The sequence below is a fragment of the Protopterus annectens genome, chromosome 8.part0 (assembly GCF_019279795.1).
Source record: "Protopterus annectens isolate FY-2018-M chromosome 8.part0, PAN1.0, whole genome shotgun sequence".
NCBI lineage: Eukaryota > Metazoa > Chordata > Ceratodontiformes > Protopteridae > Protopterus > Protopterus annectens.
In genome coordinates this window covers 803,848,572-803,871,962 of record NC_056741.1, presented here as the reverse complement: position 1 = coordinate 803,871,962, position 23,391 = coordinate 803,848,572, and the positions used below count along the sequence as shown (strand labels likewise).

Below are 23,391 nucleotides of genomic sequence, written 5' to 3'. Positions count from 1 at the left end.
CATTAACCAGAGAAGCTGCATCTTTCAGCTGGTCACTGCTGCCTGAATGAACAAGTTTTTTCCCCTGTCATCTACTATGGCAGAATGCTTTGAGACGTTTGACTGGTCCTTTTGCACCCTGGGCATTACATTCATCATATCTGTATGTTTCATTTAACATCATCATCTTCTTTCGGCTATTCCCGTTAGGGGTCGCCACAGCGGATCACCTGTTTTCATTTCTTCCTGTCCTCTGCATCTTTCTCTGTCACACCAACCACCTGCTTTCCTCTCTTACCACATCCATAAACCTTATCTTAGGCCTTCCTCTTTTCCTGTTACCTGGTAGCTTCATCCTTAGCATCTTTTTCCCAATATACTCAGCATCCTTCCTCAGCACATGTCCAAACCAATGTAATCTTGCCTCTCTGGCTTTGTCTCCAAACCTTCCAACCTTGGCTGACCCTCTAATATACTTATTCCTAATCCTGTCCAACCTCGTCACACCCAGTGCAAATCTTAACATCTTTAACTCTGCCACATCCAGCTCAAACTCCTGCCTTTTTGTCAATGCCACTGTCTCCAACCCATATAACATAGCTGATCTCGCTACCCTCTTGTAGACCTTCCCTTTCACTCTTACAGGTACTCATCTGTCACAAATCACTCCTGACACTCTTCTCCACCCACTCCATCCTGTCTGTACTCTCTTCTTCACCTCTCTTCCACACTGACCGTTACTCTGAACTATTGACTCCAAGTATTTATCATCCACCTTCGCCACCTCTACTCCTTGCATCCTCACCATTCCTCTATCCTCCCTCTCATTCACACACATATATTCTGTCTTAGTCCTGCTGACCTTCATTCCTCTTCTCTCTAGAGCATATCTCCATCTCGCCAGGGTCTCCTCCACCTGTTCCCTACTCTCACTACAGATCACAATGTCATCTGCAAATATCATAGTCCACGGCGACTCCTGTCTGATCTAGTCTATCAACCTGTCCATCACCACTGCAAATAAGAAAGGGCTCAGAGCTGATCCCTTGATGTAATCCCACCTACACCTTAAACGCATCAGTCACTCCCACTGCAGACCTCACTGCCATCACACTACCCTCGAACATATCCTGTACCACTCTTACATACTTCTCTGACACTCCTGACTTCCTCATACAATACCACAACTCCTCTCTAGGCACGCTGTCATATGCTTTCTCTAAGTCAACAAAAACACAATGCAACTCCTTCTGACATTCTCTGTACTTCTCCATCAACACTCTCAGAGCAAACATCTCATCTGTAGTGCTCTTTCCCGGCATGAAACCATACTGCTGATCACTAATCATCATGTCCCTTCTTAACCTAGCTTCCACTACTCTTTTCCATAACTTCATGCTGTGACTGATCAATTTAATCCCTCTGTAGTTACTACAGCTCTGCACATCACCCTTATTCTTAAAAATTGGAACCAAAACACTTTTTCTCCATTCCTCAGGCATCCTCTCACTTTCTAAGATTTCATTAAACAATCTGGTTAAAAACTCCACTGCCATTTCACCTAAACACCTCCATGCTTCCACAGGTATGTCATCTGGGCCAACAGCCTTTCCATTCTTCATTCTCTTCATAGCTATCCTTACTTCCTCCTTGCTAATCCATTGTACTTCATGATTCACTATCCCTACGTCATCCAACCTTCTCTCCCTCTCATTCTCTTCATTCATCAACCCCTCAAAGTACTCTTTCCATCTCCTCAACACACTCTCCTCGCTTGTGAGAATGTTTCCCTCATTATCCTTTATCACCTTTACCTGCTGCACATCTTTCCTAGCTCGGTCCCTCTGTCTAGCCAATTGGTACAGGTCCTTTTCTCCCTCCTTAGTGTACAACCTTTCATACAACTCTTCATATGCCTTATCCTTGGCCTTCGCCACCTCTCTTTGCCATGCACCTCATCTCCTTATACTCCTGTCTACTTTCTTCATCTCTCTGACAATCCCACTTCTTTGCCAACCTCTTTGCCTGTATACTCTTCTGTACTTCCTCATTCCGCCACCATGTCTCCTTGTTATCCTTCCTCTGTCCCAATGTGGTACCAAGCACCTTTCTAGCCATCTCCCTTACTAGCTGCTGTCATTACCCAGCTATTTGGTAACTCTTCACTGCCACCCAGTGCCTGTCTTAACTCATCCCTGAACTCCACCTCACAATTACTCTTTTTTAATTTCCACCATTTGATCCTTAGTGCTGCCCTCACACTCCTCCTCCTCCTCTTGATCACCAACGTCATCCTACAAACCACCATCCTATGCTGCCTACCTACACTTTCTCCGGTCACCACTTTACAGTCTCCAATCTCCTTCAGACTGGCCCTCCTACATAAGATATAATCCACCTGTGTGTATCTTCCTCCACTCTTGCATGTCACCCTATGCTCCTCACTATTGTTAAAATACGTATTCACCACAGCCATATCCATCCTTTTCACGAAATCCACTGCCATCTGACCTTCTGCATTCCTTTGTTTAATACCATACCTACCCATCACTTCCTCATCCCCTCTGTTCCCTTCACCAACATGCCCATTGAAATGTGCTCCAATCGCCACTCTCTCACCCTTGGGTACAGTCATCGCCAATTGTATGTTTCATTTAACAATTACCTTTATTTACAAGGTAAAGTAGTCCATAATAAAACAATCTGCATATGCATAATAACCATGCATGGAAGGTGAAATAAATTAACATACGACAAAACCATTAATGGCAAGTGCACCCTGTTTTAGAGTACATATTAAATTACCATAATATTTTACCTTGTACCCACATTGCCATGTATCAGATGGTGGCTTTTTCATCTCTACTTTGATTCTTCCCACATCTTTTCTGCAATAACATGTAAGATAAAACCTTGTTTCTGTAATAAACGGGTAGTCAAACATACTTATACATTCACATGGTTTCCAGTAAAACTTACTGGTCATTAGGACTTTGGGAACAATACAGAAAAGGACTAATTCTAGTCAGTTGTTTTAGGTCCAGGACATAGAAATGCATGCATCCTTTGAAAGGTGTGTAGAAGATGCATCAAGAAAGTGTCACCAACAATTTCCACACCTTTTGTACACAGGTAGTGAGCAACCATTGCCCGGTCTGTTATTCGGGGATAACTCTTTTGCCAAGATGCCAAGATCTCATCCTATCTACAAAGTTGCCTCTTTGCATTTGCAAAGGTACCTTACAAATAACAAACATGTTGTTAATCAGGGCTCTCCAAACTGAGTATATATCAGGCTTATAGCATTCTCTGCACTGTTAAATAGACCATATCTAACCAGAAAAATTTAGAACCTTCATTCTGGGAAACGGAGCTATGTTGGCCCATAACAGACAGAGAGAAAGTCATGCACCTGCATAAGATACTTTGTTGTAGTTCCAGCTGAAATCTGCAGCGGGACTAGGTGCAGCTTATGTCAGTCAGTGCCTTCTTATCCTTTTCAAGCATGCACTATACTTCAGCATCCAATAAAAAATTACCTCTTCCAATCTTTCAGTTTTCAGGATCAAATAAAAAGCTCCACTTGCAACTTCATCGAGCAAACCAAACCCAGTCCTTACCAGGGCCAAGGCCTTCCCCCACCAGAACCCAACCATTCAGTTCAGTACCTCAGAGTGCATTATTCCCAGTAAGGATAGCCTGTTGACTCCACCCCCACTGCATAACCAAGTCAGATGCTGAAGTAGTAGTAGTTTCATGTCACGAGTCTAATAAGCATAAAGTAAGGGGACCCTGATGCAAAATAGGTTACACGCATCAGACTATATTTCACTCTGTCCAAACCAGAGGCATTTTGTGAACTCTCCAGTTGACTCTAAATTGGACATCATCCAGACTTATTCCCTCCTGAGCACAATTCCCTGTCATGTGACAACCTAAGGCTGACAGACAGAAGAATGGGTTTTTCCCCAGAGACACCCTTTGCTGCTCAGCATAAATCAGTCAGACATCGGAGTAAAATCATCATCCGTGAGGTGTCCTAGGCCTGAAATATTTACTATTGGAAATTCTTATTAATCCAAAATTACATCCTTGTTCACACCTGCAAAATTTAACCTAGTCAACATCAATGAGTCCAGAGTAAGAAATCCCATAATCTGAGCAAAATTTGCACCCAATCATAAATTTCTAATCCAAGCAAAAAACGTTTACATAAATCAGAAGCTCAAGACATCCCCCCAGCAGTTGCTTTCATAGTGTATGTAAGTATGCAATAATCAGTAACACAATGTAAATTATTCAGGCAAGTACCTAAAGAAATTGTATAGCATTACTAAAGTTTAAATGAGTTGAAGTGTAAAACGACTTATGAAAAACCTCCTGAAAATCATTGTAACATCTAATGTCAGTTTTTACCCTCTGTCAACTAAAAAATACTAAAATAGCAGTATATTTATTCAGGGTCAGAATAACTGGGCAAGTACAAATTATACAAGTAGTGTTGTGGGTATTCCATCCCTTCAGTCAGCCACAATACTTTTGAGTCTACTGGTCTTTTCCATTCCTACTCTCGCCTGCAATCAAACTTTACAAAACATCACATTGAGCCTCATGTGAAACATACTGCAAAGTCTTGTCCACAGCCATAATGGCATCTGTAAATAGCACAAGTGAAGGAACAAGAAAGATTAGAAGGTGCATGAAAAAAAAAAAATATCCCTTCTAAGTAAACCACGTTTATTGTATAAAACAATAAGGAAATAAGGAAAAGTAAGTAAAGGGCTCGGCGTTAAAACAAGCCTTCATCAGACATCATGTAAATAGACTGTGCCAGTGAATAAATACTTTTTTTAATATTATTGGATAAGCCAAATGAAACTTGCAATTGTTTAGTTTGCCATGTAGCATAACCTCACAAAATCAAGCATGTTGTTCAGCTGTTTGAGTAGAATAGTCACAGTCAAAATATTCTTCTCTGTCCCACATACTACAATTGAAAATGCACCAAAGTATTCTGAGGATGACTTGTCTGTTAAACCTAAATATAGTGAAGATACCCTATAAGCACATTCCTGTTTTACACTGTCTTTTGGGCTCCCAGTCCATTCAGCTAATTTTTCTTTGTATAAATTATATTCCAAGCCTTCTACCATCTCCAGGATTTCAGACAAGCACAAATTCTTTCATCAAACCTTATTTTTCCAGCTCAACCATTTTAGCAACAGATACTGCCAACTTTGTTTACTGCCTTTCTCCATCAGTGCTTTATTTATCAACTGCTGAGACACTGTGGCAGGACCTAATCGGACCTGATCGAAACTTCATGTCCAGAGTTGCTCCAGATATATATATATATATATATATATATATATATATATATATATTTTTTTTTTTTTTTTTTCTTTTTGCTTACCTTTCACAACTCTGCTGACTTCAATGTCTCTACTACTGCTGCAAGGGTGGTAGTTCCATATCCTTGCTTCACATTAGTGACATCACATTTCCTCCTACGAGTCAGTGACACATCATCAGTAAAGTTTACAATTTATTTACTTAGACCTAAATATAGTCCTTTGAATCCAATTAAACAAAACTGTTCAGCTTCAGACAGTTGTAAGCACTAAATTAAAAATTGTCTATGCAAAAAAAAAAATAATAATGCTGTTGATTATCAGTTTAATTTTGTAAACTAACAAGCATCTACTGAATGTGGCTTTATTCACAAAACACCACAAGATCTTTCTAGTATGTTTTATATGACCACCATGCAGGCAGCAGTAGTTTTTACTATTGGATGTTCACTGGGTGGTGTTTATTAACATATGTTAAATTCCTTTTGGCATGTCAGATTTTTGAGAGCTATCGAGATCACTGCTGCAGTATGATTCATCATATATGAGTATGCCACAAGCAGATACGTTACCATTCAGCCCTAGTTCTAGAGCTTTTTAGTATCCCCATGTAGCTAATCCAAAGCAGGAAAATAATTTTGCTTTGCCTTAATGTAATATGCAGCTTTTTATAGGCCCCTCCTAGTTGTCTTTGGTCTTAGAGCTCCACTCTCTGGTGATCTCCATCTTTTGGGAGAGGATGTCTCATTATCTGCTTTAGACCATAAACAAATGAGTCTTTTTTTCCTTCCTTAATAGATGGCACAGAGATTAGGGAATTGACATACTCTGTTTTCGTGCACAGTAGGGTTTATTCCAGACTGAGGTCCTATTTCGTCTGCTTAGGCTTATAGTAGTCACACTCTTGTTTTTTGATGTGCCTCCTTATCTTGGTGCTGCATTAGACTGTTCTCAGCCTGTATTTGCAAAGCTATCAATCATACTGTGCTGAACTTGTGTGCTATATCAGACCTCTTCTGGTGCTCCATAGATTTGTAGGTTTCCCTCAGTGGAACTATGTTGGCCCTTTACTCTCTGCTCAGATTTGGTCCTTCACATCAGAAAGTGGTATAATGGCTGTGATGTTGCCATTATATGATAGCCTGCTGAAGTGCACAAATATGCAAAAACAGTGAATTGTTGTTAGCTCTCTGAAAACAAACTAAATCAAAGAATAAAAAGTCTGTGAAACCTTAACAATCAAAAAAGTAAAATAGTTTTCTTTTTTCCGATCACTGAACCCTAGCAATCCCTTCAGATCAAATTTATCAACTGTTTATCAACTTACTCATTCATGCTAACCCTAAACCTGCCATTACCCCAAACTCTACTCCTACACATTAATTTATGAAAAACCTTTTCTATGACAGTGCCACTACACAAAACACTCTGACATCCGCGCACACCATTAAACATGCACATTATATATGTCCCCTAACCTAGCCCATACTCTAACCCTAAACTGTAGACACTCTGCACACACACTCAGCAGCATTCACTAACAGTGTTAAACAAATTGCCATTCAGCAAAATCGTTCACACACTCCCAAGCATTCCTGTACTTGCACCGCAAAATCTGTCTCCTTACCTAGCTATTACTCTAATACTAAGCAACAAACACTTGTACACACCATTAAATCTTTCCAGTTACCTAGCCCTTACTCTAGTCAACAAATACTCGCTCACACATGCATTCACATGCATGAGCCCACATACCGCTTAATCTCTCTTTTTCCCCTTACCTTCCTCTGATCCTAAACCAAAACACTCACACATTCCCTCCCCATTGCACTTACCTTACAAGTAGTTCAAACTTCTTGCTTTTGATAAATACAGCACCTGACAAAGATTGCATTCGTTCTTTTCACAGACAAATACACAGTTGAGTAGATTGCTCTTCAACAGAATGTCTGACCATCCATTGTTACACATAGAGGAAGATCCATAGCCAGAGTATTTTGCTGTCCATTTTGTATCTTTTGATGTTAAGACTATTTACGTAATGTTGAGAACTTTACCTGATGAGGGTTCTTGATTTCAGGAGGCTTCTGTGCCTGGAGGTGTGTACTCCTGATTGATGCACATTGTGAAATCAAATACAACTCCTTACTACTCAGGCTTCTTTGAGGAGTCTGAGGTTTGGAGACCACTAACAAGGTTAATGTATCCACTCCTTCTCACTCACTGCCTCACGTTTTGACACCTGCACTTGAGATATTCCCAGATGTATGAGGGGTAGCTTGAACTGATATCGAGCTCCCTTTTTTGTTCCATCAGTAGGGGATAGGCCTCTACTTGGCAAGTTTTAGTTTCAGGTGTTTTTTCTGGGTCACTGTTGCAGTCATTATTTATAGTGATCACTGCTTCTGCTGCTGCTGGTTGAGTTTCATTCTCCATCCTGACTTTCAGAACTAAGCAAACATGCAATCCTTCTACAAACAAACAAATCAATCAGCAAAATTTTATGTAAATCCTCTGTGTCATTTCTGGAACATTCTCCCTTTCACTTTAAGTAGCATCCCAAACAGAAGCAGCTTCAAAAAAGAATTAAGTTCCCTCTGTAAGTCATGGATATGCCCGGTCAAGACCCTACTTAATTTGTTCTACCTGTCTCTTCACTTACCAGGATCACCCCCTTGCAATTTATGCCTTAAGCATATGACGCCTCTTATTTTAACAAAAAATAAAATAAGTCAATGGTATGTTCTCAGTTTTTGCCTAACATATAAGAATGTTTCTTCTGTATTATTTGTTACAGGTTTTCTATGTATATACTGTAAATAGCGTACTTACTTTATTAAGTGTCTTACTATTACTTGTTACGTTCTCTGTTTTTTAGTTACTCAACTTTGTGATTATTGTATATCTGTTATTATTACTCTGTTGTGTGAAAACTGTATAATTATATAATTTGCTCATTTTGCTGGAACTTTTCTCCTCGGGTCTCTGCTGAAAATGGGCCTGTGCTCGGTCAGACCAACCCAGTTAACAAATGTGAAATATATAAAATAAATAAACACCCCTCCCTCTCGGCTGGGCTGGTGTTACATTACCTTGGATGTCTTCACATACCTGGTACCCACAAGTGCAGTCTTCAGTTCTTTCTTGCTGCGTATGAGCTTGCTTTCGGAGACTGTATGGCAGTCTGTTGTTGTTCCAGGCCTATAATTGAAGATCATCAAGTGATAAGTTCCACAATGTGGAGCCTTTCTTTGCTTTCATATCTTTACAATTGTTGACTTGTTATATCTTAGCAGACCTCCAGGAAACAGACTTCCAGGTGCAGGATATGCCAGCTCCTGAGAAAATCACCAAGTGTGCTTTCAAGCTCAAAACGCTGCATAACTGCTTTGCACCTGGTTTGCATTTGGCCTAGACCAAACACATGATGTGACTAACTGTACAGTCTGACACTGGTTTTGCTGGAAGGCCATAAAGAGAAGGCATTCAGCCCTCCTGGACATACCAGGCCAAACAGACACAGTTCTACCAAAGTTATCTGTCATGTCTGCTGACTTGTAGCAGCAGGGTGGAGTGGGCATCCCACCCAAAAAAAAAAAAGAGAAGCATCTCTACATGGACAAAGAAAGACAGACTCAGAAACTTTCAACTTAAAAAGGAGACCCTTTCATCCAAGGGTGCCAGCTTCACAGAGGCACTTTAACAGCCCCTGTCCATGATATCAGGTACCACCGAGGCAAATGATGTTGCCCTCACAGAAGGATGTCACTTATGTGGCCCCTAGAAAATCCCAGTGGACAAAGACCAGACCCTATCTGTGCCATCTGCTTCTCCAGGTCAACCTAGAGATGCCATTTGATTATTAGAAAGGAAAGAGGGTAGAATCCCCATAGTTATTATCTGAAAAGATATCATCATCTTCAGATTGGAATCCAGGGACTTTCCCTCCTGAGAGTCCAAGATCCACAGTGGTTATCAGCTACCATAGACTCTTGCACCTGTATCAAAGGCCTACCTTTTACACACACAGTTGCCTCTTGGTGGTTGTGCCTTCCCATAGTTCCAATCATTTTCCCTGATTTGGCTCAGGGTTTCCTTTGTTTTCTCTGTGACCTGCAGACAGATTCCAAGCAGCCTTCTGTGGCTAGGATTCTTAGTTCCAAGAGAAAGAGAGGTGTCAACCCTTTGAGAGAGACAAATCTCAACTAATTCTGAAGAGGAGGAACTGGAGTACATGTCACAGCTTTTCTGTCCCCACCTGAAGGTCTGATGCACATGGTGAGGGTACTTTGGCCTACTCTAATTCTCCAACCAAGGACATTTCATTTGGGGACACTGATTCATGAGAAAATTATTCAAAGTGGCAGTTTCTTGAGAACTAATGCTCCCAGAAGAACTTCTGGCTCATGGGCCATGTAAGCCAGTGGGTATCCTTGCAGTCCAGCAGCCCTTTTGGATGCGTTTTAGACAGTATTCTTGGAGCCCGGTTCCCAGTCACCTAAACCCTAGAGACCTGACAGGTTCTGTAGGGTTCAAGATCCTGATAAATTTATGTATAAGATCCTAGACTAGATCCAGACACATCATCTCTAACAAATGCCAAGGGAAACACATTGCCTGCAGGGCAGAATACTCTTCCCACTGACAGAGAAATCGGACTGCATAACCAGTATATGATAAAAGTGCATACATTAGCAACTCAGGAGCTTGTCAGTAAACAACTCCAGGATAGCTGTGGGAGAGTGCAAGGTGATATCCTCTAGCTATGATACTCCAGGCCCAGATTATTCTACAGTTGGCAAGCATTCTGTAAAACATGGGCATGATGCTGTGGGTGCTGTAACAGGACCACTTATGAGGAGACATTGGCAGAGAACCCAGTGCAAGGATGTGAAGACTTAGCTCTTTAATGCCCCTTTAGGTAAGGAGTTGCTCTTCAGACACATCTTAAAATGTGTTTTAAAAGAATGAGGGTTAATTTAAAAAAGTATGTAATAATTCAAACACAAGTTTCTCCCTCTTGTTTTTAAATGCAATAACTGTTAATACTCTAATCAGTTGTCTTACCAGAGACAGGTAAAGGTCAAACTGCCAAAAGGTAGAAAAGCTGTACAGAAAAGAACATGGCAGCAAGGAGGCTAGATGGAGGTCATGGGGGCACTCAGGGCTTAACCCCAACAGATAGCAATTATGACAGTAATAGCTGCCTCCGTCCCTCTTGTCCAAAGAACCCTCATCCCTATCCTGCACTGCTGCAGGTTAAGTGGCCATTTGGCCCCCATCTAGCAGAATTGATTAAACATAACTTTGGATTAGTAGTATTAAAAGATATCTCCAGGGCATGTAGACTAAATTTCAAAGTCAAGCTAAATAAAAGGACTTGCATCTGTGCCAAAAGTCCAGTAGCATCTAGTCTACACCTTTTGGCAAAAATACTAAAACCCATTCCCTCCAGCCAGGACAGTAAAAGACTTTTCTTCATCACTGTTCCATGTTCCAAGAAAAAAAATGATTCCTTAAAGTCACATAATTTAACACATTGACTGTACAGTACTACTTGTTTTCTCAGGCCCTGCTGGTGACATTAAATCTCAAGGATGCCTACCTCCATATTCCTGATTAAAATGGACATGGGCAGTGCCTGAGGTTTGTAGCTGGAGGGAGTCACCATTGCCGGTTTAGCTCCTATCGACACTTGCTCATACTTCATGGTAGGATGACTGTCTGATTCAAACAGTCTCAGAAATAGGAAATATATAATGGCACTGGAGTCCTCCTTAGACTGCCTTAATAGACTATATTTTTCTCACTGAACTAAAAAAAAAGTCAGGCTTACACCCAAACAGAATGGTGGTCTTTTTGGATGTTCTCTTGAACAACTCTGCAATAATAAGCTTAGGGAGTTCTAGAGCATTCAGGGCCACATGGCATCCAACATACTCATAGTGTCTCTAGCCAGAAAGCACACAAGGAAACTTCAGTGGTACCATAAGAATACCTGCAAGCAAGGCTCTCACTTTCTAGAACATACCAGTCTAGTCCCTCCTTGTCTGAGGAGAGAACTGGGATTGTGGACATAACAAGAAAACCTGTTTTTCAGACCACTTCCCCAAACCAAACCTTGAACATAGACACCTCCGATAAGCCATGGGGGCACACATCTGGGATCTCTAAGTGAAGGGTACCTGAAATCCCAGGAAAGCAAAGCTTACAGATAAACACAAAAAGATGGTGCCCAGTGGTTCTTGCTCTTATAACTTTAAGGGTAGTTTGGAGACCTGAGACCCTGCATGTCTTAACAGACATCAGTCATCACAGCAATATGGTGCATCAGCGGGCAGATGGGAACATATCCTTGCAACCTCTTGCAAGCTAACCATGTAAATTTGAGAACAAGCTCTGGAAAGCAGTTTGCTTATGAAGGCAGTCAGTATACCAGCTCAAAAGACCTGCATGCAAATCACTTAAGGAAGACCTCAAAAGATGCACGTGAATGGATGCCTGGCAAGGAGACATTTTTATACCTCATGATAAAAAGGGAGTGTACCAGAGATCGACATCTCCACTTCTCTGAACAACAAGCAGCTGACAGAATTCTGGTCCAGACCACCGAAGAAGCATACTTGGGCAATAGATGCCTTCTCCCTTATTTGGACACATCTGATTCTTGATACTTTCTCTTCCCATACCCATGTTACCCAAGGTAGTTCAGAAGTTGAAGGGGAGAGATCAGAAGAAATCCTAATTGCACCATTCTGGCCCAGGCAGCAGTGTTTACCTACCTGTTTCAGATAGCAAGGGATAAGCCTCTACTGTTGATTCCTAACACTGCAAGGAGGGTCCTTAATGTACCTCAGACTATTCACACACAATAACAGCTTGGATGATATTGACTCTGTTACCCTTTCTTTTCCCACATTTCTTTTCTGAAAATGTGCTACAAATCCTGAAGGAAGCTGGAAGGTCAAGTACGTGGAAATTGTTCTTAACTAAATGGAAAAAGTACTTCCACAGATGTCTCCAACAAGTATATGGTGCTGATGGTTCTCCAGTATCTGTCTGAGTTGTTCTTTTAAGCTATAGGTTATACCTCTGTGAAGGTACATCTTTCAACTATTTTTGTATATTTGTCTATATAACTCCCCATAGGCATCCAGACTAGGTGCATTACTGCAGTGATTAGTAGCAGTGGATGTATTGTCCCCCAATTCTAGCAAGGGATGATCTCCACAGTTGGAGAGAATGTCTAGTTCTACCTCAAGGCTTGTTGGTTGGTGTAGATTTTCTGATTTTGTGTGATTTACTGAGCGAGGTCCAAGAGGTCATTGAGGCCCCGTCAAAGTTCTCCAGTCAATTGGTGTCTATGTTCAAGTGGAAACAGTTTTCTTTTTGGGTGTAGCAGTATCCTATACTGTCCCAGTTGTTTGCTTACAGTTATTCTGAGCTACCTTAGGCACTTTTGTGTTTTTTGTCTCTCTTATTCTGTGGTTGTGGTTGCATGTATCATCTGCTTCTGTACTGTATGGTGTGGAGGGCAGTTTGTGGCTCAGCACTGGCTGGTTAAGCAGTCCCTTAATGAAGCCCTGCATTTTCAGTTTCCTTTGAAATGATCTTTTCCTCAGTGAGACCCAAAATTCATGTTTAACAGACCTTCCTATCCACTATTTAATCCTGCTAGCTTTTTGGCATTGGAGATTTTCTTGGAAGATGATATGCTTGAGGGAGACATTGCTTCTGTGTGTGGCCTTTCAGAGCTTCAGTCTTTCATGTGTAGAAAATTGTTGGATTTTTCACAAGGATCGTCTCCCTTAGGAAGAACTATCATGTCCTTCTAAAGGTGATTTCTCAGTTGCCCTGAGCCAGCTGATTCATCTCCTGATTTCTTTGCTGTAACATAAACCAAAGGAGAACAAAGTTCTTTCATACCTTGGTTGTCCACTATCAACGTGATTGTTTCCCGAGATGAGTTTGAATGTTTATGAATTATTTGGTTGTTCTTCACCTTCCTTTTATGGAGGGAGGACTGATGACTGGCAAGCAGTCACTTTCCAGGTGGATTATAAGTTGCATTATCTTTTGTCATTAGGTGGTTGACCACCCCATGAGAACTGCTGTGGTAAAAACCTACGAGTTTAAAGAGAGGCTTCCCCCATTTTACGCTTCAAATGTTCCTCTTCTAGTCACATGGTCCATGGTGTGTGTGTGTGTGTGTGTGTGTGTGTGTGTGTGTGTGTGTGTGTGTGTGTGTGTATTCTGTATCTATCTATATATATATATATATATATATATATATATATATATATATATATATATATATGTGTGTGTGTATATATATTCTGTGTGTGTATATACATATATATATATATATATATATATATATATATATATATATATATGTATATATCTATATATATATATATATCTATATATATATATATATATATATATGTATATATATATATATATATATATATATATATATATATATATATATATATGTATATATATATATATATATGCATACATATATATATATATATATATATATATATATATGTATATATGTGTATATATATATATAAATGTATATAGGTTCAAAGGTTGGTACTGGGCTATCTGCCCAAAGGCATATATTAGCCCAGCCACGTTGTGCAATATTCACTTTAGTAGTTCCCTAGACCCTTGTACTAGCAGCTAGTACCCTTGGCCCCTATCTAGTAGTGCTGTTGGTGTGATCCCCGGTGTGAACTTTCTGTTACCCATCCACTCATCAAGGTTCCTCTTGAAGAGTGATAGTGAGGGGCTCTGTCTTATGTAGATCGGGACCCTGTTCCATAGTAAGGGAAGTCTCTGCAAAGGGAATCTGTCCCTCCAGCATGTTCTATTCATTGTTGTGTTGAGGTTTATATCCCTAGAGCATGTAGCTCGAGTTAGTTTGGTTATGCTAAGATGGAGCATGTTCAACAATTCTGGGTTTTATATATATATATATATATGTATATATATATATATATATATATATATATATATATATGTATATGTATATATATATATATATATATGTATATATATATATAAAATCCAAAGACAATTGCACTAGGCCCACAAAGATTACTTGTAAAACAAAACAATAGAACAATAGACCTGGGAAGGCGTACAGTAAAGCTTGCAGACAGTCGAATTCTTTTCCTTCAATATCACAACCAAAGCACAAAAACAAAGCTCTGCATTAACGTTTTGAATTACGTTTTTGTTTGTAAAACTTCATCAGATGTGGGCCTGGAACACTCGCTCTTTGTCAGGTGATCAGCCTGTGACAGACAATGTCCTCAGGAAAGTTCATCTCAACTGGAATTGATGATGAACCATTGCAGAGCAGATGCTGAAATGAAACCTCGTTTTCACCAAACTTGGAAGGACTGAAACTGCTGAGCTAGTCAAAATTGACTGGAACTCGTCGTTGGTACCATCTTGGGATTTATGTGTTTGTCGTTTTGGACATTTATGAATTTTAGAATAAGAGTTTGCATCAGACTGGCTCGCCACTCCTGTCTGTAACACTGATGCCCACAAACAGGAAGGATGTCCATCACAATGGAAAGGTAAAAGGTACAAAAAATGTATTGTATGTGTGTTTGTGTATGCATATAATCGATATATATATATATATATATATATATATATATATGTGGATCTAGGACTATACGAAAGTTCAAAAGCCCGAATCCATTACCACCGAGCACACTTTAACGAAAATGCTTTCATCGAAAAGCATGTTAAAAAAAGAAACACAAAATCTACTTGAATACAGGGGGGCAAGCCCCCCTGCACCCCCACACCCCCCTACTTTAATATTCTCAGTTTGAGGTCGCACTACAGTGGGGAAAAGGGAATTTTCCCTTACCTCTCCATAGTACGACCGTTAAAACAAGCATACTTGCGCAAAACTGCTGCGTCAGTGAACAGCATTTTCGTGCAAGTATGCTCACCAAATTGGGATTCAGTGAACAATGCAGTCGAGCATCTGTATATGTGTGTGTGTGTTTGTGTGTGCACACATATATATATAATAGGGAGGGAGGGAGGGAGAAAGCCCTGACTGTGGCCCAGGTGACTGTTGTTAAATTTGCTGCTCGGGTATCTGAGAGGCCTGGGGAATGAGCTTAAACAGACAGCACCAACTCTCTCTCATCCTAAGGAAAACAAGGCAGCAAGTCAGCTTTGGCAACACTTGCTGGTGAGCAAGCAGATATTCACAAGTGGAAAAGGTAGTACTGGCTGGGGCTGTTTATCATGTATGCACTGAGTCAGGAAAGAACGTTTGGGGAAGCCAGTACAAGGCAGCCATTGCAAGTTAAGCAAGCTGCCTCTGTTCCAGTCACCAGAACATGGAGCAGAGAATAATGCACTTTCTGAATGTATGTTGATAACTCAGATACTCTATAGCAAGAATGAGAACTGTACTCTATAGCAAGAATGAGAACTGTCTGGTAGTCTGGTCAACTTCACATCCTTCATGTCAAGCGTTTGGAGTTGGCCTGTTTTCAAACATGCATTGTGCAAGTAATTGGCTTGGCTATTTACATACCTTTTATGAGAACAGTAGTAAAACCCTTGGGAGGGGGTGTAAGAGCCCATCATACTGGATCAGCAACCTTTTGTAGAAATGTTTCTGTTTGGAATGCCTACAGATCAACAATCAAGGCTACTGTCCTCACCTTTTTCAAACATTACAAGGTTGATTCACTTCTGACGCAGGGCAGACTTTGTAGCTGCACTCAAGTAGTTCATTGTAATCAGCTCTGCTGCACTGGTGTTTTAGTCACTTTCTCATGGATAATGAATCCTACTGTAACCGTGAGCATATTACAGTTGTGTGAGTACACTCCTCATGGGAGTATATCTTGACTAGAAGGATCACTGCAGCTGTAGAACATTTCTAGTCTTTTCACAGTGGCTGTTCCCGTACTATGGCCTGCAGGTAGATGAGGGAATGGAAGGGAATGGCACCAGAAACCATTAAGAATACAGAAGGTGATGTTCTTCATGTTTCACTGTTCCAGTCATCACCTGTGGGTTATCCCTGCTGTGGTAGCCTCGGCCAGCCCGAATACCAGAGTCAGTGTTTTTGTGCGCCGGCTGCTGTCGCCTGTAGTCTGATGTCAGGTTGTCAGTACTATAAAGCAAGGCATGCAAAGTCATTACATCAGTCTTTTTTGCCATGGAGCACGTAGCAGAAGCAGTTCGCACGAGTGCCGGTCAGTCGCTACCAGAAGTCGAATTTCATCAGAAAACATCTAAAGGTAAGTACCCCATTGGGGACCCTTTTTTCTTGGTCTAACTGATGTCCGTAAAAGTTAACAATTCTCACCTGTTGAAAGCAGATCCCACACCGAGATCTTCATTCTTTCTGCATCACTTGTTTAGGCCTAGACCACGACGTTCCTCATTGCCGGTTCTGTACCCTCTTTAATATGAGAACCATTCACCGTAGAGCTCTTTTTGTAGACAATTATTTTCATATTCCATCTTCACATTCCAATATGGCGTCCGTTAGCCAACAATCCACCAACATTCTGAAAAAAACATTTAGAGACAGACCACACAAGGCTAAGCCTTCCAATGATGCTAGCGCTAAGCAAGTTGTCAGTTCTCCAGAATTCACTGAGGAGCTTTCGCAGCCCCTGATGCCCTACTTGTTTTCTATGCAGGCCTCTGCCAAGACCCTTTTGGAGTCCGGTATGCTGCAGAAATCCACTTCATCTTTCTAGCCTTTAACTGTTTATGCTTTGGTTGGGTCCGGAGCCACGACACAGGCACCAGCTTTTGAGGAGGCCGTTCGCGCTACCTATTCTAGACAAAAAAACGATGTCTTCTGTTCCGACTGTCATTTCTCAGAGACCAGCAGATTCTCTCAGGCCTCGAAGCCAGGCCACTCCTAGGAAATCTGCTTCTAGACACCATCTTGCTACTGCTCCCCCACTCCAAGCTCAAATGCTTAAAATGGAGGATCTCATGTCCCTTATCCGAGGTACTCAAGCCTCCACTCCAAACAGGAAAGGCTTCCTTCTCCAGAAATTATGACAGACCAAGAGTCTGAGGAATCTGATTATTCTGCCCTTGAAGAGGAATAACAGCCCTTAACTGTTTGAGGATTCAGATGCAGAGGAATCCATCCCCTCTGCCTCCCTTCCAGAAGACCTCTCCTTTGGGGAAACCCTTCCCTTCCTCAGGGAACATTTTCAGTGGGAATCTCAGGACTACCCACAGTCAAAGAAATGACTTAGAGAGTTTCTGGACCTGCCCCAGCACAGACCCCTGGCCAACCCACCTATTGTAGAAGTGGTGGTTGATGATTTCCTTGAATCCAATTTAGCCCCTGATGCCCTGCCTCCTGCTCCAGCTAAACCTGACAGGTACTACAGAGTACCAGATTCTCACAAATACCTATACAGGAACCCTGCTGCAGACCTTGAGGTCATTACACAGGGACTCAAAGGAGCTAAGACTAGTTCTGCCAAGAATCCTCTTCCTTCTGACATAGACTCCAGAGCTCTGGACAGATGGGGTAAGAAAGTATACAGCTCTGCAGCCTTAGTTATTAGAGCACTCAGTTGTCAGTTCCATATGTTAAAATATCAACAACATACTTTGGAACAATTAAAACAGAAGATTGCTACCTCTCCTGATGGTGCCAACTCAAAAGAGCTGGCAGAATTGCTACTCTCTGCTTGTCAAGTGGCCAAGCACTCATTACAATGTGGATATGATGCCCAAGAAGCCTCAAGGCAGCAGTGACAGTATCTGTTATTAGAAGACATGCATTGCTGAAGGAACAACCTCTCCCTGATCATGTCAAGTCTAAACTGATGCACCCGTAGATAAGGAATGCTTGTTTGTGGAAAAAGCAGAAGAGGTGGTTAAAAGGATGGAAGACGAAGCAAAATCTATGCAAACAGTAAAATATTTTTTTCAGGTTCTGCCGCCCAAAGTCAGCAGGAACTTCCTCTTTAAGCACTGAGCCTTCCCTGCATGCAGCAGACAGGGCCAAAGTAAGCCCTGCAGGGACAGGATGTCCAGGCCCCTATCCAAGGGCCAGAAAAGAAGCAAACAATAGACCACTTCTGCCTCTAAGGCAGGGAGTTCTAAGCCAAGCTTCTATGGTAAGCACTCACAGTGACTCTTCCTTCCCCCTCCTTTCACTCATCTAAAACTAGGAGGAAGGCTCACCCTCTTCAAGGACAATTGGGTCTCTATAACCAAAGACCAGTGAGTATTAAAAATCATTTCTCAGGGATACAGATTCTCCTTCATTGAACTCCCATTTCCAAGAGGGTACCCAGACCTCCCCCCAAACCAGTGGGCAGAGGCATTAAAACAGGTAAAAACACTAATATTCCAGGGGGCAGTAGAACCTGTCCCTCCGGTTCAAACAGGAAAAGGTTTTCACTCCAGACTATTCATTATTCCCAGAAAAGAGGGCATTTGGCACCCCATCCTTTATCTATCCAAACTGAACCACCTCCTTGGTGGTCCCCAGATTCAAAATGCTAACCTTCCTGAAGCTCCTGCCTATGCTCACACAAAATGCCTGGCTAGTGACACTAGACCTAAAAGCTGCATACCTCCACATCCGGGAATCGTGCAGAAAATTCCTGCACTTCAAAGCAGGCAGTTAGCACTTTTAGTTCTCTGCACTGCTCTTTGGCTTATCTACTGCTCCCAGAGTATTCACCAAATGATTGGCCCCGGCTATAGCATTCTGCAGACAGAGAAATATACAGATTTACCCTTACCTGGATGACTGCCTTATTCAGGCGAACAGCAAAGAAAAGTTGCTCCAGGATATTCTCTTTGTCAAACTCCTAACTTCTCTAGGGTTCACCATCGAGAAAAAAATCAAAGCAAAACCCCACCACAAAAACTGTGTTCCTGGGAGCTATGCTGGACACAGCAACCCTAATAGCCTTCTTATCCCCAGAAAAGCAGAGCTTCCTGCCTCTCTGCTTCACCCAGCTGGCTTCCAGAAGTCAACTCACTACGAGGAAGTTCCTGCAAACCCTGGGATACATGGCATCTTGCATCCTTCTCATCCCTCTTGCCAGGCTTCACATGAGAAAGCCTCAAAGAACCTTTGGTGCCAGCACCCTCAATCCCTAGAGACCACTCTCCCACTGATCCCTTACATAAGGGATGAATTTCTCTGGTGGGCAGAGGCCAGTGCCAGGAACAAGGGTCTTCTTTCATCCCCCACCCTTCTGACCAGACAGTCACCACTGACGCCTCAAACATAGCTTGGGGCGCTCACCTAGCAGGTAGGCGTACCCAAGGCCTCTGGAATACCCAGCAACTTCACTTGCAAATCAACCAGAACAAAATTATGTCAGTGCAAAACGCTCTGACTTCCTTCCAACCCCATCTCAGGCCAGGGGTCATCTTTATAAAAACAAGACAACACTACAGTAATGTGGTACATCAACAAGCAGGGGGGCACTCAGTCCTACTCCCTGTGCAGGTTAGCCATGAATCTGTGGCTTACAGCCACCTCCATGGGGCTACACCTAATTGCCCAATACTTACAAGGGATCGACAACACGCTGGCAGTCCACCTAAGCAGAAACTTACTGGACCCCCACGAATGGCAGCTCCACAGAGAAATCTTACTGCAAATCTCCCAGGAGTGGGAGACCCCAGAGGTGGATCTCTTTGCCTTGCACCTCAACCACCAGTTGCACAAGTTTTGTACCATGGAGTATCGCCTCCTAGTATGGAAGGGTGGATGCCTTAACCTTCCCCCGGAGCTCCCATTTTGTGTATGCATACCCTCCTCTGCCCCTTATTCCCAATGTTTTGATCAAAATAAGAGAGGAGAGACCAAAAGCCATCCTCATTGCTCCAGATTGGCCCAGACAGCATTGGTACCCCTTACTACGCAGTCTGACCTTACAGCCCCCGAAGCTGCTTCCACTAAGGTCAGACCTCTTGAAGCAGGAGAGGGGAAAGTACTGCACCTAGACCTACAGACTCTCAAACTTTCAGCATGGCTCATACACTAAAAACTAACAAGAAGTCACTGTTAAGCAAACAAGTCCTGGACATCATCACAGAGACCTGAAGGCCCAGCACAAGAAAATTTTATGCTGGAAAATGGAAAAGATTCTGCTCCTGGAAACAATCCAAAGGGGGCAGTACCTCTCAACCTTCCATCCCTCTCATCCTGCATTACTTAGCAGAGTTGCTCAATAGTGGCCTTAAAATCCATGCCTCAGCCATCTCTGCCCATTATGATTCAGACCCACCCCTCTTCTCTCTTCCTTTGATTAAGCAATTCCTCAGAGGGGCTTCTAATATCAGGCCTCCCAGAAGACCTCCTACTCCACCGTGGGACCTGAATTATGTGTTAGAGAAACTAACCTTACCTCCGTTCAAACCTGCCGCTTCAACAGAATTGAAATACCTCTCCTGGAAGACTGTCTTCCTGCTAGCCATCACCTCGGCCAGAAGGATCTCAGAACTTCAAGCTCTTATGGCTGTCGAAGCCTTCATAATTTTCCATGCAGACAGAGTCTCCCTGAGGACTATTCCCTCCTTTATGCCCAAGGTGATATCTGATGTGACCCTTAACCACACCATACACCTTCCCACCTTTATTCCCAACCCTCAAAGCAAGGGGGAAAGAATTCTACACTCACTAGATGTGCACAGATAACTCAGATACCATCTGGACTGCACTAAGCCATTCAGAAAAACTGTCCAGTTTCTTGTAACCTTTGCCTCAGGGGCAGAGGAGAAGCCCATCTCCAAACAAACCATTTCCAAATGGATTTCACACTGTATACATTTTTGCTACAGACTACATGGGAAACCCATCCTTAACTCAATCTGTACCCACTCCACTAGGGCAACCTCCACTTCCACTGCCTTCCTCGGAGGAGTACCTATCAGGGACATATTGGTAGCGACCACCTGGACCTCTGTCCATACCTTTACAAAGCATTACCACCTACCTCTCTTTTGTAAGTCTAGGGCAGGGTTTGCCTCTGCAATTCTGCAGGGCCTCCTGACCCATACGTAGGACTCTACCTATCCTTCTACCCTTTACCTCAGCTTTGGGAATCCTCCCACAGGTGAAGACTGCAACAGTGAAACACGAAGAACATAGTACAGTTGTGTACACTTACCATAAATGGAGATGTTCGAGTGTATTCACTGTTGCAGTCTTGGTTTCCCTCCCTCCATCCCCCATTTCACATCTTCCCCTAGGGGGACACATGCTTCTCAATGTGGCTGTTAGCCGCCAGGACCACTTCTCTCTTTTCCCTTGTGCTTCTGATGGGTTAGGGCAAGAAAAACTGATGTAATGATGTCGGCTGCCTTGATTTATAGTACTGACGACCTGACGTCAGACTACAGATGACAGCAGCCGTTGCACAAAAACATTGACTCTGGTATTTGGGCCGGCCGAGGGCTACCACAGCAGGGATAACCCATAGGTGATGACTGCAACAGTGAATTTACTCAAACATCTACATTTATGGTAAGTGTACACAACTGTACTTTTTAGAGTCATTGCATCTGCTGCCCCACTTTATCACATATTTGGCAGACAGATACCTAGAAGTGATGACATTGGAACCCCTGTGAGACCCCACATGTAGCAATGGTGGCAAAGCGGCAAATCCTCGGACTTTTCAAGCTGAGACTTGAGGCATCACTTGCACCTAATCTAAACATGCGTTTGGTAAGCTATCTGCAGGAAAAGCACTGAAAGTGACACGTACTACCCCTTTTTGGTTGTGTATCAAGTCAATGTCTTTGGCAGGGAAATGAGGATGACAGAAGTCATAAAGGCAGGTTGGATGTCTACTTGTGGCTAATTCTTGAGAAGTCATGCGATATTGATCCTTCTACTCTAATATCTTGTTGCTGTAATGCCTCTTGGTTCCCCCAGGTTGGATCATGCTGCTTCCACCACTTGGGACCTTTGCTTTTATTGTTGTCTGTCATTCAGTTAGAAAGACCATTGTTATGTGCTGAAATAAAGTATAAAGTTGTTGATGTCCAGTCATGTGGTAATCTGATATAACCATTTGGAAATTACTTTTCTACTTCTCTTTTACAAATCTGTACAATAATGTAGATTTGCTTGACTACTGTAAAAGTCTTCAGTTAGAAGCCAGAGAATGATTAATGCCATCTTTTTTTTTCCAGATTCGGTGAAAAACATCTTGTGCACATTTTTAACATACTGCTGCAGGAAAAGAGCTTTCCAGAAGTCATTCTTCATTTCTTTATAAACATTATTGTCAAGCCATCTATATTTTCATTTTCTGTACACATCCTGTCTTTGGCCTTTCCCATAACCACCTTGTTAACTGTCACACTGTACAGTCAATAAGTATTTTTTAATTAAACTTGTAGATGTCACCTAATGTTGCCCCATTTTAGTTTTAAAATACTGAAGTGCAAAAGAGTGCATTTGACCATGTACATTCTCAAGAAAGCAATCTCTTTATGTACCCTTGGTAGTAATGTCTTGGATTTTTAATTTTTTTGTCATTACTTGTAATAGAAATATGGACTTAACTTACAAAACATTAAGGGAAAAAAAATACCCAAAACAGGTACAGTGTAGTAATTCAGAAAAAGTTTGCTGTAGGGGGCCAATGGACAAGTTCAATCTGTTCCATGGGTTTGTTTATTTGTACAGTTTGCCAAACTGGAAACATGCCCATTTAGGTACTAAGCTCAGGAAAAATAACTGCATATACAAGGTACATGGCACTAGATTAAGTAGGTTTTCAAAGTTATATTAAATGTAGAGTAAGAAGAGATGTTCTTCGTCTTCCATTGCTGCAGTCCTGACTATTGGGTATAGTCCGGGTCCAGTCGGCCCGAATACCAGCAGGGTACTGTCGCGCATGACCGTCAATATCCTCAGTCTTTTGCCGCATGGTCCGATGCAGAAGCAATTTTGCGAGTGCAGGTTGGCGTACTGAAATATTTCAAACAGAGTTGGCGAACATTTTGGTTTTTCTTGCCTCAGTATTTTACGGATGTC

General features: G+C 42.0%; 1 protein-coding gene across 1 annotated transcript in view; it reads left to right on the top strand.

The window, feature by feature from the left end:
• The window catches only part of FAM50A (family with sequence similarity 50 member A), a 575,383-nt gene extending 552,621 nt beyond the window's left edge, over window positions 1–22,762 (top strand). The window contains exon 13 of the mRNA XM_044080267.1: window positions 22,542–22,762. Within this exon, the coding sequence (XP_043936202.1) occupies window positions 22,542–22,550 (9 nt within the window). The 3' untranslated portion in view covers window positions 22,551–22,762. The remainder of the gene's footprint in view (window positions 1–22,541) is intronic.
• The last annotated feature ends 629 nt before the right edge of the window (window positions 22,763–23,391 follow it).